The sequence below is a fragment of the Chelonia mydas genome, chromosome 8 (genome assembly GCF_015237465.2).
Source record: "Chelonia mydas isolate rCheMyd1 chromosome 8, rCheMyd1.pri.v2, whole genome shotgun sequence".
Taxonomy (NCBI): Eukaryota; Metazoa; Chordata; order Testudines; family Cheloniidae; genus Chelonia; species Chelonia mydas.
This window is the reverse complement of record NC_057854.1, coordinates 28,928,738-28,947,211: the sequence shown is the minus strand read 5'-3', so window position 1 is coordinate 28,947,211 and position 18,474 is coordinate 28,928,738. Positions and strand designations below refer to the sequence as shown.

General features: G+C 43.7%; 1 protein-coding gene across 4 annotated transcripts in view; it reads left to right on the top strand.

Annotated features, from left to right (window-relative positions):
• The window catches only part of LOC102929426 (rho GTPase-activating protein 7), a 193,028-nt gene that overhangs the window by 71,406 nt on the left and 103,148 nt on the right, over window positions 1-18,474 (top strand). The window contains exon 1 of one of the 4 annotated variants that reach the window (XM_043521043.1): window positions 5,188-5,243. The exons of the other annotated variants lie outside the window; for them this stretch is intronic. Coding sequence (XP_043376978.1) covers window positions 5,192-5,243 — 52 coding nt within the window. The 5' untranslated portion in view covers window positions 5,188-5,191. Of the gene's footprint in view, window positions 1-5,187; window positions 5,244-18,474 lie in introns of those variants that run through there. 4 annotated transcript variants of the gene reach the window in all.

Below are 18,474 nucleotides of genomic sequence, written 5' to 3'. Positions count from 1 at the left end.
TATTTATTAATAAGTTATTTCCTGTCTAATAAGGTATTTCTAAGCCAATGGTCAGTGCTTGTCCAGTCCAGAAAGCTAGGATCCACCTTTCATGAGACACATCTGCTGAGAGAGTGTTTCCTCCATAATGTGCCCCTTCTCCTTCTCTTATACAGTTATAGATTATTGTCTCTAAGCCAGGATGTCCCCTACTTAGAGACTTTTCTTGGGGGTCTTTTGTCTTTTTTGTAAAAGCTTAAGCCTGCATCTGGTCCAGACAGTCAACACAGAGGTTGGGCTGGATTCACAGATGTCGATTGTTCGCAGTGTTGATTGAGTCAGCTCTGAGACTTCCCTGCATCAGGTGACAAGTTTCACTTCCAACAGTTTTGGAACACAGTATCCTACATGTTACATAACTCCTACAGTCCCTGGCTGCAGGCCAGCCCCCACTAGCCCCAGCCCAGAGCAAGGGCACCAGAGCCCTCCCAAAAGTGTGGGGGGGCCATGGGCCCCCACCCACGGTGGAGGCGAAGGCAGCTTCCTGCCTTGTCCAGGGCAGGTGGAGGGACCCAGGCTCCCCACAGCTGCCCTGCAGCTCTCCCTGACCCGGCTCCAGCTCGGGGGGGGGGGGGTGGAGGGGGAGGGGAGGGCTCAGAACTGAAGCCCGGCTATTATAAGAGCCAGGTGGGCAGCTGTGGGAGCCACAGCGGACCTGCCACCTGCCCATGGTTCAGTGCATAGAATTTATAGATGTGGTACTGTACTTTACACAGGCCAGGGCATACCTCCTGGAATCGAGATTCGGGGCCCTGGGCGACAGCATTTGAAGTCTCAGGCAGTTCCCCACCAACACAGCAAGGAATTGCCAGAAACTCCTGGGACACATGGCTGCTTGTAGCTATGTGGTGCAACATGCCAGGCTCAGACTCCGGCTGCTCCAATCGTGGCTAGCCTCAGTGTGTCGACCAGTTCGGGACAGTTTGGACAAGGCTCTGACTCTGCCCCGTCCAGTCCTCGACTCCCTCCTGTGGTAGCTTGACCTGCAGGTAGTATGGATGGGGATCCCCTACACCAATCTTCAGCCATCTTTCTTGCTGTTGATGGACGTGCCAGCCTTGGGTTAGGGCACACATCTGGGAGACCTCAGGACACAAGACCTGTGGTCTCAGGCAGAACTTGCTCTCCACATCAATGTCAGAGAGCTGAGAGTGATGTGCCTAGCATGCCAGACTTTCTGAGTGCACTTGGCAGGGAGATGTGTATCAGTTATGGCAGACAACACCACGGTGATGTTTTATATCAAGCAGGGGATGCATGCTCCTCTCCCCTATGCCAGGAAGCCCTCATTCTGTGGGACTTTTGTGTAGCTCATTCCATACACCTGGATCATACCTCCCTGGAGTACAGAATGAATTGGCAGACTATCTCAGCAGGTTGTTCCATGGCCACAAGTTGTTCCTGCACCCGGACATCGTGAACTCCATCTTCCAATGGTGGGGTTTTCCCCAGATAGACCAGTTCGCCATGCAACGCAACAGGAAGTGTCAGCAGTTTTTCTCCTTCCTGAATCACAGCCCAGACTCCATCTCGAACACATTCCTCCTCCCGTGGGGGGGACCATCTCCTATATACATTCCCTCCCATCCCTCTTGTTCACAAGCGGCTCCTCAAAGTATGGAGGGAAGACGCTTCAGTGATATTAATAGCCCCAGCCTGGCCCCACCAGCACTGGTGCACATCTCTCCTGGCAATGTCCATGGAAGCCCCAGTCACCTTGCCACTCTTCCCGGATCATGGCTGTCTCCAGCACCCAAACCTCGAGTCATTGCACCTCACAGTGTGGAAGCTCCATGGCTGAATCCGATGGAGCTCTCCTGTTCAGACCCGATCAAACAAATCCTCCTTGGCAATAGGAAACACTCCACCAGAACTACCTACCTGGCCAACTGGAAGAGGTTTTCGATCTGGTCAGCGCAACACTGTCTGTCTCTGACACTTGTGTCTATACCCCTTATACTGGATTACCTTCTCCATCTTAAGCAGCAGGGGCTGTCCATGTCATCAATAATGGTTCACTTGGCTGCCATCTCTGCCTTCCATCCAGGCGCAGGGGGCCAGTCAGTCTTTGCCAACCCTATGGTCAGTCGTTTCCTGAAAGGTCTTGACAGGCTAAATCCACACGTCTAACAGCTGATCCTGGCCTTTCCATCTGGCCATCTGGCCATCTGGCCCTTTCCAGACTGACGGGGCCACCCTTCAAACCGCGGGCGACATGCTCTCTGCTCTACCTCTCATACAAGGTGCCATTTCTGGTAGTGATAACCTCAGCCAGGAGGGTGTCTGAGCTCAAGGCCCTAACATCAGAGCCTCCATACACTGTGTTCTACAAGGACAAGATTCAGTTCAGACCTCATCCAGCATTGCTCCCTAAGGTTGTCTCCCAGTTTCAAGTCAACGAGGACATCTTTCTCCCAGTTTTCTTCCCTAAGCCACATGCAAACAGCAGGGAACAAAGGCATAGCCTTTTACATTGAGCAAACCAAACCATTCTGGAAGTCCATTCAGTTGTTCATTGTGGTAGCGGACAGAATGAAAGGGCTCCCAGTCTCCTCCCAAAGGATTTCATCATGGATCATGTCTTGCATCCGAGAATGCTATGACCTGGCAAAGATGCCTGTCCCTCCGCTCACAGCGCACTCCACCAGGGCACAGGCTTCGTCGGCAGCATTCCTGGCACATGTTCCCACCCAGGAAATTTGCAGAGCAGTGACGTGGTCCTCCATTCATACATTCACATCGCGTGATGCCATTACCCAGCAGGCCAGAGATGATGCAGCTTTTGGTAGAGCAGTACTTCAGTCTGCAAACATTTACGCTCTGAGCCCGCCTCCAAAACGTAGGCTTGGAAATCACCTAATTGGAATGGACATGAGCAAGCTACTAATGTTCTTATAACTGTTGCTCGAGATGTGTTGCTCATGTCTTTTCCAATACCCACCCTCCTACCTCTCTGTCGGAGTAGCTGGCAAGAAGGAACTGAGGGGGTGGCAGGTCAGCAGGGCCCTATATTGAGCACCATGAAGGCACGACTCCAGGGGGCGCCCAGGCCGACCTGACGGATGCTGCTAGAGGAAAAATCTTCCGGCTGCCGTGCACGGGGTGCACGCACACTTAATTGGAATGGACATGAGCAACACGTTTCGAAGAACAGTTATGAGAAGGTCAGTAACTTGTAAAACAGCGATGGATAATGATACATCCCTCCTACACAGGGGTGTTCTGAGGCAACATCCGTGAATAGTTGGAGTTGCTCAAGTACTACACTGGTAGTGGGCATATAACATGCTAGATAGATAGGTTAAGCCCAGGGCCGTCCTTACCCATACGCAAAGCACGCAGCTGTGTAGGGCACCAAGAAATTTGCCCTGAGCAGCTGCGTGCTGCTCCAGCCCTTCCCCAGGCCCCCGCCTCTGCTCTGCCCCAGCCCCGCCCCTTCCCCGCCCCCACTCCCCTGAAGATTGCAGCCAGGCCCGACCCTGCACTCACCGCATTGTAAGCGGGGGGCCTGGCCTCAGGCCTCCGTGGGGGATGCGGGCTGGCCACTTCCTATGGGAAGTGGAGTGACCCGGCACCTGCCTGCTCCGCTCCCCTGGCTCCCAGGCTTGCGGGGAGGGGAGAACTGCCCCCCAGCACTTGCTGGCGGCGCAGCTGGGAGCCAGGGGAGCGGAGCAGGCTGGGGCCGGGTCACTCCACTTCCCGCAGGAAGTGGCCAGCCCCTCTCTCCCCCGCCCGTCCCCCACAGAGGCCTAGGGCCCCACACAGAGCCCACATGGAGGCCTGGGGCCAGCCCCCACCACTCCTGCCCATGGAGGTCTGGGGCCCCACACAGCCCCAAGGGCTGCGTAGGGCACCAAAATAGCTAGGGACAGCCCTGGTTAAGCCCTTGTTCATTGAGGACCCTGCGCCCCTGGAGCAGTGCGTGTTGAAAATTCTAATATTGAGGACTGGAATACTCCAAGGCAGTTCAAGAAGCAATCTGGGCTGAGCTAATGGGGCAACCTAAAGGTTGGCCTTACTTTGTCCTCCTTAACACCATACATTTAAATGTAAAAATGCACCTCGAATAGCTCCAAAATGACTGAATGGACTTACCTTGTTTCTTATTATCATTAATCTTTGAATCTTTCTTTAATCCTTCTTGGCCTGTAATCAAATATGCAAAATTTCAGCTGAAAGAGAGATTGGTTCTGAAAATGGAGTAAGTGAAAATGGATAATTAGAGCAAGGCCTAACCAAAATACCTTTCCTTCCGTAAGACCCCAAAACCGACATTGGTGGTTTAGATAAAATGGAACTCGGTTTTGAGCCACGACTGGTTTGGGGTTTCATCTTGCAGAACCAGCTCACAGCTTCTTGATAAAAAGTGTCTATCTGTTACAATTGAATGTTCTCTGTGTGTGACTCTTTTTTAATTGCAAAAAGAAATGTAATGTAGTGATTGTTTAAAAATGGAAACTATCTTCAGTACAGAATGCAGCTCAAGTGCAAAAGCACCAGATCTACCATATTTTTTTTCTTCACCTTTTCAAACTCTTGGTGGTGCCAATGGTAAAACTCAGAGCAACGGACAACAGTGGCCTTTGTTCTTTAGTAATGAAAAAATGGCATTTCTGACTCTTCCATGCCATAGCTTATCTCAGGATCTCCTCCTGTTGTAATTCTAGTCCTTCACATACTTCTCCCCACTTTATCCCTTTCTTTATGACTGATTTAAATTATAAGCTCCCTGGGGCACAGATCAGTCTCTGTTATGAATCCATACCATCCACATATATGGCACAGTAGAAACCATATTATGATTATGTTGCTGATACTGATTCTGACCACAGTAGAAATCATATTATGATTATGTTGCTAATACTGATTCTGACCAGCTATTCGCCATCATTGTGGCTCCTGATGAATAATGCAGAGAAAAGGAAATGGCAAGTCAAAAGTACTGAAGAGATGTGAAGAATTACTTGGAAGAGGCTGAAACTTTTGGAGACATTTCAATGAACTGTATTTCTTTTTTCCATCTTTTCATGGAGGGATTCTCCACCCAGCCATGGGTGGGTCCTGACATTTCTGTTTAAAGCCAAACATGCAATCTTACAACCTTAGTTTCCTTAAAGCTGGATTTACATTGGGTGGCTTTTTAGGGGCTCTTATGTTTTCCATACAGGACAGTAATACATTTCAATTCACTCTTCACATGGAAGGTAGGAGGAGGTTTACTCTCTTTCTTTGTCTATTCTATTCTTTCAATCTTGTTCCATCTAAGGGGGAGTAAGGCATGTCGGTGGAAAAGGGAGGAAATGGTAAAGGCTAACAATGTGGGGGGTATCTGTCCTGACCTTGATGGAATCCTGATACAGTTCACACTTACCTTACTGGTAGAGGGGACGGGAAGTTTAACAATGACAGAATGTGTTGTACTAAAAAAAATTAACGTGATAAATAGAGACAATGAAATCTAATACTCCAGCTCCTGAAATGTTACAACAAAATCTAATTTCTTATGCATCAGTGTAATAGAATTTAAGGGCTTTTCCATTAACATTAAAAGCAGATTCTTCCTCTAGAGGGTAGCAGTTACCTTCTCTCCAGGAGTCAGGCCAAGGAAAATGCATAAAGCATTTTATATTGATTTATATAAATATGACTTTGGCTTTCATCGGACTTTCCTGCAGTAATTAAAAAGCAAATCTATAAAGGATATGAAAGCTAAGAAATACTCAGCACTAATGCAAGCACTACTTGAATGATACTTTAGAGATATCTCGTGGTTTTGTTGTTGTTTTTTAACCTCTCACAGCTCTATTAGCCATAAAGTTCCAGGGACTGGCAGAGAAATGGAAGTCACAAATTGAAGAGTATCCTTGGTTTTATTAAACAAATATATAGTGCCCCACTGAAAATATCAACTCCAGGATGTGCTGTCCTCACACGGGGAGGGAGGCGAGAGAGCAGGAGGGAAGAACAGCTAAGGTTTCCAAAGTGAAACAGAACTGGGATTGCTTTAGGACAGTGGTTCTCAACTCGGGGTATGTGTACCCCTGGGGTACGCAGAGGTCTTCCAAGGGGTACATCACATCATCTAGATATTTGCCTAGTTTTACAACAGGCTACGTAAAAAGCACTAGCGAAGTCAGTACAAATTAAAATTTCATACCGACAATAATTTGTTTGTACTGCTCTATATACTATACACTGAAATGTAAGTACAACATTTATATTCCAAATGATTTATTTTATAATTATATGGTAAAAATGAGAAAGTAAGTACTTTTTCTGTAATAGTGTGCTGTGAAACTTTTTTATTTTTATGTCTGATTTTGTAAGCAAGTAGTTTTTAAGTGAAGTGAAACTTGGGGTATGCAAGACAAATCAGACTCCTGAAAGGGGAAGAGTAGCCTGGAAAGGTTGAGAGTCACTGGTTTAGGACACAGAGCGTCTACTCATCAGAAATGAAGGGCTAAAGGAGTGCAGAGTGACTGCCATTAAGGGATCATCTAATCTGTCACTGCCTGAATGGATAAGGACCTCCCTAGGCACATAAATATAATTAGGGTGAAGAAAACTATTTAGCTGGCTTTGAACAAGAAGATCGCAAAGCAAGTGAGGTTAATGTGAGACATGGAAGTGGGTTGTAGTGTGGGAATTGCAGCATGTGTATTCCATCAGGGAAGGCTAATTGACTCTTGGGAAAATATAAACACTAGAAAGAAAATCAAACTAAAACATTAGCCTGAACACTAATGCTACTTGCTAAAGAATGATGGAAAATGCATGATCTCAACACAGAAAAAAAGAAATTAAGAGTGGAAGCTGCAGCTGTTCTGTGTTTGGCATGGCAAAGGTGGTTCTATGTCTCCTCTACAGCCTTATGCCTGAGTGGTGCAAAGCAGGATAGGGTGCCTGGGGACAGGAAAGGAATGGGGCAGAATCTGATGCTAAGATTTTGTCTTTAGTGTCTAAGCAAATCTGCTTTTGTTCACTCTTTGGAGGAGTCCAGGAACATGATTTTCTTTCCTTTCCATCATTTTGTCTTCTCTTTCTCTGTTGGGGCTATGGATTGGCAATGCAGCTAGTGCTGGTGCTGCTGCTACCAATGTTACACTGCGCTCTTTTCCTGACTCTAGAAGTTCTCCTGGCTTTTCTAACAGTTCATTCAGTGGAAGAGGAAGAGTGGGAACGAATTATGGACAGGGTGTTGCTATCCTGATAAAATATCCAGTAGCATGTGTCCTCTTGATAACCCAGCATTACTCCCAATTCCTCTCTCCCCCCAGTGAGGAGACAGAGGTATTTTTTAGAATCCATTTGCTATATCGGCTTGTTTGATATACTGAGATCCAGTAACTGCCCCCTCACTTGTAATCCCCTGCCATTGCATTTGAATTTGATATTCACCTTCACTGTTCTGTGCTGGACTCTCATAGAGCATTGCTGAATGTTATAATGGTTGCTGTATTCTACCCCAGAAGTGGTTGCATTACCATGAAGCGCCACACAATTCCTGTATGGAAAGTAAAGAGAGAAAACAATGTCTAGCTGTTATATCACTGTTCAGGAAATCTGGACTCTGTTCCTGGCATTGCCAAAGGCTTGCTTCATTGTACTGGACAAGTCTGCAATCAATTTTCCATATGTAAAATGAAGAGAATGCTTACCTACCTTGCAGAGGTGTGTTAGGTAATTCATGACTACTTGTAAAACATTGTGAGCTCTTTGCACAGGAGGTGGAAAGCATTAAATCTGCTGTGTCCTTTGAGCCATATGCCAACTGTGATAAATATCAATGAAATATTCTAGAGTTTCCAAAGGAAATTAACTTGTACCCCTCCTCAGCTGCAATATCACAAGGTTATAACACCCAATATAACCTAGATCATCCAGCTTGATTGCATGTTACTGGACTTTTGTTTTGGCAAATTGATAGCAAAAGCCATAGCAGAGAATAAATGTGCATTTATCACCCTTCTCCCCACCGTAAACTAAACCTCTCCACTTGCAGATGCTCTTTGGCCAAGTACTGACTCAATTTATTTCTCATCAGTTTGAGTCAGCCTGGCTGCATTCCATGGAGTATTATAGTTATGATGACATGTGATTAGTTTGCAGCACTTGAGAGCCAGGATTGAGGGCCCATTGTACAGGCAGGGTTTCTAGGAAATGGAATTTATATCTTTTTTCCCCCCAAGTAGAACAATACATATTTTTTTAGCAAATGAGTGAAGTGATCAAATAAGCTAAACATCTCAAAGAGGATAATAGAGTTACGTTGCCAAATAGTCACATATAGGAGAACATTTTGCAATTGACCTATAATGCAATAAATTAAGTGCAAATCAAGGAGACGGAATGCCTGTTTTAATACAGGAAAAGCCAATAAACAGGCACAAATTCCTTACCCAGACACCACCAGATCACCAAGATTTTATGTTGTGAGGTCAGGAGTGTATCCATGCTCCATGGGCAGGATTGTTCCAGAATCCTGCCCATCCCTCCCCCACGACAGAACTGCAATGTTTTCAGGGCAAGCAGGCCCCTCCACAGTCAGAGGGGAAGGAACAGGATTTGGCAGTTGTGGGATACGTGTGGGAGTTAGACATTTGTAATGAATAAATAACTTTCAGAAGTGGTTACCTTTTACTGTAAAAAACGTTGGAGGAATAAGGAACAATTTGAAAGACTGGCAGTGCCGATAGTTTTCATGAGTTTAATGAGTCCCCAGTTCTGGACTCCTCACATTGTATGAGAATCTCAGCTTTCGTTTGTCTTTAAAAAGTTATTTTCTAGACCATATGATTGCAGAGAAAAGTTGGAAAATGTGAAGCGAGTGCATCCAAACAGCTCAGAAACCAGAAGGCAAATAAAATCAACCCAACATTTATTATTTTAAAACATCTCAGGAGTTTCAAGCTAATGTCATGCCTTTTGGGGAGAGGCAGGCTTGTGATTTTTTAATGTTTGGGATGGGCCACCATCATAGCTGTTTCATTAGTGGAGCTCCAGAAATAATGTTTGTTGGCAGTTCTGAAAAATAAAAATAAATTGTTTCTGGTCAACCCGAAAATGAAATTTTTCTGAATTTTTGGCAAATAAAAAAAAATGCATTGGAGCGAACTAAGCATTTCATTTAGATTTCAACACTTTTATGTTTTTTTCATTTTTAAAAATGAAATTGAAGGAAATTCCAAAACAAAAAGTTGTTCAACCCAAAAACTCAAAATGTTTCATTTCAAAAATGTTGAAATGTTTCAACTTTTTTGAAATTTATTGGGTGGGGGGGAGAAGAGGGTTTTGTTTTGTTTTACCAGTACAATTCTCTGAAATTGACACACATTCCTTACATGTTCTGTTGACACACATCTGCATTTTTTTACAGAAAAAAGTTTTGGAGGAAAAATTTTGTCCAGCTCTATTCATTACCAGTCAGTGATGAGGCAGGTGGCAATGTAGAAATGCAGAGAGGCCAGTCAGCATTACATGCAGAGAGGTCTGTGTTTCTCTGGTAATAGCTTGGTCCCAGTTTGCTTTACTGAACCCCTGGTCTCATGCCAGGCTAAGACCCTTCTGAAACCTGACCTTTCTCAAGTTCCAATCATCGTACTACAGTAACCTCTCAGACATGGGTTAGCAACTGCTCTTCTTTCAACATGTAAAATTGTGATTCATTAGTCGATTTCCCTGGTTTTAGCTATCTAACTTCATTTGACTAAGAACTTTGGGTGCACTGTAGCCATTCCATTGGTGATGCAAACTGTATTGACTAAATCTCTTTGAAATGTATTCTGGCTTGTATAGCATAAGTCATTGATGGTTCATGAAATGGAGCTAGCTCTGAAATAGCAAAATATGAAAACGATCCCTTGTAAAAGGAAAGAAATAGAGCTGGATGTGATAATATGTGAGAGGAAAGACGATAATTAAACCTTTGGCCACTGTTCCCCAATGCCAGCCTTGTGTGGCAGAGTAGAATACATCCACCTTCTATGAAGAGTTTTTATAGCACCGACATACCCAGGTCGTTGGCGGGCAGAATCGAACTGACTGTTAGCTAAGGCTGTAGAGCAGACTCATTTTCTCTCTTTAAGTGGTCTGGATGCCACTAGATGGGACAGAACACCACACCTAGGAGGTGTGTGGGTTTCATTTACATAGCTATTAGAGCTAGTCGATACTAGGAACTATTGGTCCATTAAATAAATCATTTGAGGAAAAAGGAAAGCTGTGTCAAACAGTGAATTGGCCAAATTGTATTCAACCCTATCTAGTGCCAATGAAACATTAAAGCCAGAATACACGGTCCATGGGCCAGCACTAGGGGTACATTTTACTTAACATGTATGTTGTAAAGGGAATATTACTAGACTCTCTTGCCTCTTACTGCTGTGAGGAAAGCAAGAGATATCAATCATCTAAGTACATATATTGCCCCTTTGGCCGTAGTATCTGAGCACCCGAGCCATGAAATCTTGGCTTCCCTAATGCTCCCTTAATAAAAACTTCCAGGACATCCAGTTATGACATAATCTTGAGGAAAAATATAGGCCTGCATGCAAACTGGAATGAAGATTGTTTCATCTGGTATAATGGAAACCATAAGTTTCACTGATATTCAACCATCCAAAGTCTCAGAAATATGAACAGGAATCAATGTTTTGTTTAAATGACCCACTGAGCTCGAGAAACAAAAACATGATTTAATCTAAAATCCATTTCATAAGGAGTGATTCATCCAGCAAACTCCCTGTCCACTCTGCATTAGACCATAAGCCAGGGGAGCAGGGTTAATGACTCACTTATTTCATTTTGCAATCACATGCAGATGGCAGAGTCTCACAGAGAGATGCAGCTCTGCATACTTGGTGAGAGGTACAAAAGGAGACTTAGCCTAGAGGAACTCAGGTTGGGGATGCTTATAAACCAAAGGCTAAGGCTTGGTTTTCAAAGCTGTATCTAGAGAACTGTTGAGAGAGAAAGAGAGACAGAGAGAGACATCAAAAGGAAGAAACCATGTCAGTAGGAAAGGGCATTAAATCAGAGGGTAAATGATACATATGTGGGTAAAGATAACCTAGAAAAGCAGGTGTTTGGGGCCAGATAGCCTTGTCCTAGTGTTAAAGGTCTAGATTCGCAAAGAAACTGAGGGTACATCTACAGTGGAATAAAAGACCTGCAGCCTGGCTGTGGCTGGCCTGGGTCAGCTGACAGGCTCAAAGGACTAAAAATTGTTGTATAGATGTTTGGGCTCCAGCTGGAGCCCAGGCTCTGGGACCATTCCCCCTCGTGGGGTCCAGAGCTCAGGCTCCAGTCTGAGCCCCAACGTCACAGCACTTTTATGGCCCTAGGGCCTGAGTCAGCTGACCCGGGCCAGCTGTGGGTGTTTAATTGTTGTGTAGATGTACTGTTAGATGTGGTGATGCTGAGCCTAACTTTTAGGTGCCTAGAAAATCACTGGGATTCACAAAGCCTGGGTTAGGTGCCTGGGCTCCCTATGCAATGAATGAGATAGGCAGCTCAGAATGGGATTCACAAAGGCCAGCACACTGGATGATCCTTGCCTAAGGCAGCCAGTGGGAAATGCTAAACCCCACCCCACCCCTCTCATAGAGATAGGCACCTAAGTCTGAGCTGCAGGGAGGCACCACTTTCTAGTTGGGATTCTCAGCTGTGATGTTAGGCTCCATTTTGGCAAAAAGGTGGAGATGTGGGGCGGAGCTTCCCTCTAAACTTTTAACCCAGTGCTTAAAGCACTCACCTGGAATGTGGGAGATACCTGGTTCAAATCCCCTTCTTCCCCTGAGATGGGAGAAGGGATTTCAACAAGGATCTGCCACCTCTCACATGAGTGCTGTAGCCACTATGGGATATTCAGATGTGGGGCTCCCTCAGTCCCATCTGTTGAAGCTGTTCCACTGTAGGTAAATAATTTAAAAAGTCATTGGAGTAGGGGGACTGGATCCTGGGTCTCCCAAGGGTGTTATCTAACCACCACCACCACACTACAGCATCATTCTTGTGCATCTGCGTGCTGTTCCTTCCCCCCAGTGATGCTTTCATTATTTATCCGCAGTGCAACTTCAATACTGGGTGAGAGAGAGTGTGAGCGAGCATGATTCATTCAGACATTCATAAATTCCAAGGCCAGAAGGGACCACTATGGTCATCTAGTCTGACCTCCCTCCTGTGTAACACAGGCCATAGAACTTTCTCCAAAATAATTCCTAGAGCAGATCTTTTAGAAAAACATCCAATCTTGATTTAAAAATAGTCAGTAATGGAGAATCCACCATGGCCTTGGTAAATTGTTCCAATGATTAATTACCCTCACTGTCAAAAATGTACACCTTATTTTGAGTCTGAATTTGCCTAGCTTCAACTTCTAGCCATTGGATCATATTAGACCTTTCTCTGCTAGATTGAAGAGCCCATTATGAAATATTTGTTCCCCACATAGATACTTATAGACTGCAACCAAGTCTCCCCTTTACCTTCTGTTTGTTAAGCTAAATAGATTGAGCTCTTTTAGCCTCTCACTATAAGACATGTTTTCTAATCCTTTAATCATTCTGATGGATCTTCTCTGAGCCTTTTCCAATTTATCAGCATTTTTCTTGAATTGTGGCACCAGAACTGGACACAGTATTGCAGCAGCAGTCACACTAGTGCCAAATACAAAGGTAAATAACTTCTCGACACCGACTCAAAATTTCCCGGTTTATGCATCCCAGGATCACATTCGCTCTTTTGGCTATAGAGTCACATTGGGAGCTCATGTTCAGCTAATTATCCACCATGACCCCCAAATCTTTTTCAGAGTCACTGCTTCCCAAGATAGTCACCCATCCTGTACGTATGACCTAAATTCTTTGTTTCTAATCATTCTTAATAATGATGGATAGACCTGTTGAGATGAAGTAGGTAAATGGAAGACTACAGGATGAAATGGGGAAGCTTTGGACACTGGTTCTGCTGAAAGTTCCTTTTAAATCCATAGGAAGCCAGCTGGTTCTCTGATGGTTACAGTGGGAAAATGGCTCTTTTGGGAGGACTTTGTGCCTTGAGTGGAGCTGCTAGTGTAGGTTAATGAAGGTTTCTGGCAGCAAAGAAGTTGGATGGGATGGGACTTTTCTCTAGCATAAATCTTGACCTGCCCCCTTCACAAAATCCTCATTTGATTCCAGAGTTCCTCATTGTTAGCTGTCTCCTTGCAGCTTGTTCTCAGCCTGACCTTTATTATTATTAATCATATTTATTATGGTAGGGTCCCTTTGTGCTAGGCACTGAACACATAAATAATAAAAAGAAAGTCTCCGGCCCAAAGAGCAGTCACAGTCTGAACATGCAGGGCTTTGGATGGACTGGTGTTGTCTTGCATGGGAGCATTAGGAGAGAGTTTAGGAAGTGGGAGGGGGCTGGTCACTGTTTGGAGGCGAGGCAGGTAATAGTCAAAGAAAAGGAGAGTACAATGGTTAAAGCGGATTGCTCTGGCCAAGAGGCCAGTCTTTTGTGTTGGCTTTTTTGCACCTTGTCACATTTGGGTTTTAGTAAGAAATGCCAATGTGTACAGCAATATCTAAGAGAGAATTATAACAGCATAGGGCATTGCTACTATAAGACGTGATGGCCTTTCGACAACATTTGGTGTAAGATATCCTCGTTCTTCCAGCATTACTTTACCACTCCTAATGGTACAAAATAAAAGCAATTGGCAACATGTTAATTTGACAGAGTCATGTTGTATTCATTTTAAGACAGGGCCAGTAATATCAAGTTAATCTCCAATTGAGTTAGTACTGTTGAAAGGTGCTGGATTGCCTGTGACCTGAATTACTCTTTTTACAGAGCAGGTGCAGTACAATTAGCAGCAGTGCTCATAGACTATCAGAGTTGGAAGGGACCTCAGGAGATCATCTAGTCCAACCCCAATTTATTATTATTAATTTTTTTTTGCCCCAGATCCCTAAATGGCCCCCTCAAGGATTGAACTCACAACCCTGGGTTTAGCAGGCCAATGCTCAAACCACTGAGCTATCCCTCCCCCTGCCACATGCCCTTCAGTGTTCCTTAAACCTGTCCTGAAGGAAAAGAACTCAGGGACTGAAAAAGTCATTCACTTCCATTATTATTTATACTGTGGTAGTGCTTAGGAGTCCTATTCATGGCTCAGGATTTCATTGTGCTAAGTGCTAGGAACACACAACAAACAGACAGTCCCTGCCTCTGAGATCTTACCATCCTTTTTTCATCCTTTTAAAAATTTTCCGTGTCCAAACAGTGCATTATAGGAATCTTGCCAAGATTGTTTTCATAAACTTCATCAAAAGTGTGATAAGATGGGGGGATTCTTGTGAAAAGTATTACACAAAGATGAGTGCTATTTAAATATACTAACCTCTGTACACTACCTTTTTCAGAAGTGTTCTCTCATGTTATTGTTAAAGTATACATGAAGGGGCTGGGCTGAATGACTGTAATATAAAAATCCTTCCTTTTTAACATCTATAAAGGTGAGATTAAAAGTCCTTAAAATGCATAATAACCATTAGTGAGTCTGTAGCCCTTTGGGTTATGACATGCACAGCTTTCACTGGGCCACTGTTTTATTCATGTGATGTCCTGCCACTAGGTGTCATACTATGTTTGGTTTTGTAGGAAGAAAAGTAAAAAATGTTACTACATATGTTAGAAATTGTGTGCACTGGATAGTCCAAAGCTGATGACATCACAACTTCATTAAGGTGCAGCTGTGACACACGCTATGTAACACAATGTCCTCATAGTCTAATTTGAGGAGAAGCACCCACCTTTTTCTTAGGGCATTATTTTGAAATATTCCTGGACATTGTGGAAGTTTCTTCAGTTCCTTTCAGCAGCAAAGACAATAAGACTGATAGATTATTGGAAATGGACTAGCCTTGAGAACTAGTAATAATGAGATACAGGATTTTCACAACAAGGCTGGGAGTTCAAATCAAGTCCAGAGTGGTAGTGATTGAAGGTCGCTACCATCTAATGTCCATCATAGGCCAATCTATTAAATTAGTTCAGTGGTCTCAGTCTAGTTCCTAGTGGATATTATAAAAACCATCATTCAAAGTGGCATTCATTGGCATCCTTGTTGGTGTTCAGAGCAGATCAGCCAAAGTTTGGACATGGAGACTGGACTGTACTCTCAACCTTAAGTCTGGAGATCTGTTGATAGGCACTGAAAATAAATTTGTACTGCTCGTGGCCTTTGCTTTCTCCACTCTGTGGTTAAAAAGATGTCTAGCTTTACAGCTGGCATTCGGGCACCTTTGCCTATCATTGTATTACATATAATATTAAAACCACCCTCAGGCTCTGCCAGTAGCAAAAAATCCAGCATGGGAAGGTTGCAGTAATAGAAAGTGGCCACACTGCTATTCTGTTGGGGAGAAAAGCAGGCGGAGCTGGCATAGGTGGGACATGGCTAAAGTAGCTGAAGGATGCACTGATCCTATGAAGCCCCTGACAGATTTTAATGCTGCTTTTCCTACCCCCCCTTCCCCCGCAGGCTGTCAGCATTGGACATAACTTGCCCCTTCTACTGAGGTGTATCCTACCTGACTTGCAGCAGGTCTGACTGGTACAATTTGCATCCTGATACCAGCAGGAATGAATATATCCCAGGAAAAAGATTAACTAGTGTATACGTTAAATATTAAGGAACTTCTCCATGAGATTTGGCCAGATCTTTGGCTGTGATAAATTCAAACGTCAAGGTTTCATATTCCAATGAAGCAGCATAAAGGGGAGAATGGACTGCTTTAATATTACTTAGTCACTGGTTAGTCAAAGGGCCTCCTTCTGCTCTCCGAGAAGTCACTAGCAAAACTCCCATAAACTTCAGTAGAAGCAGGATTGGGCTCAATGCCTTGACATAGTCCATCTACAGCCGGTCTGGCATTTTGGAGACTATGTTGTACTAACCAGTAAACAGGACACATTTTCCCCTCAGATACACTTGTGCAGTCCCTTTGAATTAAAGTCTTAGGTTATAACAGACAGCAGAATTTGTCCAGATGTATTATGCCAAACTCTGCATAATTAATCCCTATCACATGGCTATTCATAGCCATATACAGGAAGCTTCATTTCCATGTGTTTCCTATCTCTTCTGAGCTGACTCTTTAGCCAATTCTGTAGCATTAGTGGTGTCAGTTTGGTTTTGAGTCTGCTTTCTTTTTTTAAACATTGCTCTGTAAAATTGTAGAGTATACTAGCCACTGAGTATATGGGGTTTGGGTAGTTTTGGAATGGCATATACAGAATTGTTTAAAAAAACTGTACGAGTTTTGTGGAAATGTATCCATCCTGTTAGAGGGCTTTACTCTTATAGACTAAACCATGATGAATTTGCTGAACAAACAAGGGAATTGCAATCTCTAAAGCATATTGCACTTTGGTAAAATGTAAATGTATCAAATGGCTGACTAATATGAACACTATATGGCTACATTCATTTTCCATCGACAAAAATGGGAAAACATTTGATAACATCAACATGAAAATAAATATGGATGCAGGAGCCCACGCTAGCAGGTTGCATTGCAGGATCACAGCCAAATGTATCATGCCGTTCTAGATGCTTTTGTGCTTTGATGGATCTTGATCATAGAACCATAGAAATGTAGGACTGTAAGGGACCTCAGTGAGTCATTTAGTCCAGTCCCCAACACTGAGGCAGGGCTAAGTATTAGACCATCCTTGACAAGTGTTTGTCTACCCCAGTTCTTAAAAACCTTCAGTGATGGAGATTCTATATTCTCCCTAGGTTATTTTGTTCCAGTGCTTAAATATGCGTACAGTTGGGAATCTTGGGAAGTTTTTCCTTATGTCTAACCTAAATCTCCCTTGTTGCAATTTAAGTCCATCATTTCTTGTCATGTCCTCAGTGGTAAAGGAGAACGATGTACGTCCTTCCTCTTCTTATTGCAACTTTCTATGTACTTGAAGACTTATGTTTGCCTTCAGTCTTCTCTTCTCCAGACTAAAGAAGCCCTATTTTTTCAATCTTTCCTCAGAGGCAATCTTTTCTAAACCTCTGATCATTTTTGTTGCTCTCCTCTGTCCCCATCTTTCCCAAAGTGTGGTCCCCAGAACTGGACACAGTATTCCAGTTGAGGCCTTTTCAGTGTTAGGTAGAGTAGAAAAACTACTTCTCATGTCTTGCTTACACAACTTGTTAATACATCCCAGAATTCTGTTTACTTTTTTTGAAACAGTATTACATTGTTGACTCATATTTAGTTTGTGATCCACTGTAACCCCTACATTCTTGTCTGCAGTATTCCTTCCTAGGCAGTCATTTCCCATTTTGTATTTGTGCAATTGATCATTCCTTCCCAAGCTTCATCCGCTTTATTCCATACCATTTCTCCAGTTTGTCAAGATCATTTTGAATTCTAATCCTGTCCTCAAAAGTGCTTGCAATCCTTCCCAGATTTATAAGTGTACTCCTTATTCCATTATCCAAATAATTTATGAAGACACTGAATAGAACTGGACCCAAGACAGATCCCCACAGGACCCCACTTGATATGTCTATCCCTTGTTGCCCCATCACTCTGTCTGCTCTCACCACCCTCTTCCTAAATTGAGCCAATAAAAGATATCCTCACCCACCTTGTCACTCTAAGGTCATGTGAGACAGTATCCAAAGCCTTACTAAAGTTGAGGTGTATCATATCTACTGCTTCCCTCCAATCCACCAGGCTTGTTGCCCTGTCAAAAAATAATATTAAGTTGGTTTGACATGATTTGTTCTTGACAAATCCATGTCGACTGTTACCTATCACCTTGTTATTTTCTAGGTGCTTACAAATTTATTGTTTATTTGCTCCATTATCTTTTTGGGTACTAAAGTTAAGCTGACTGGTCTATAATTTCCTGCATTATTGTCCTTATTCCCCTTTTTATAAATAGGTACTATATTTGCCCTTTTCCAGGCCTCTGGGATCTCTCTCCCATCCTCCATGAGTTCTCAAAGATAATTGCTAATGGCTCAGAGATCTCTTCAGCCAGTTCCTTAAGCATTCGAGAATGTATTTCATCAGACCCTGCTGACTTGAAGACATCTAACTTGTCTAAGGGCTGGACTACACTAACTCTGTAAGTCAACCTAAGTTACGCTACTTCAGTTATGTAAGTTGCATAACTGAAGTCGATGTAACTTAGGTCAACTTACAGCGGTGCCCACACCCCGCTATGTTGATTGGAGACACTCTCCTGCCGATTTACCTTCCGCCTCTTAGGGAGGTAGAGTACAGATGTTGATGGGAGAGTGCTGTGCCAACGACTTAGCTTGTTGTCACCAGACCTGCTAAATCAACACCGCTGCATCGATCACAGCAGTGCAGATTTAGCCAGAAGTGTAGACAAGCCCTAAGTAATTCTTATCTTGTTCTTTCCCTACTT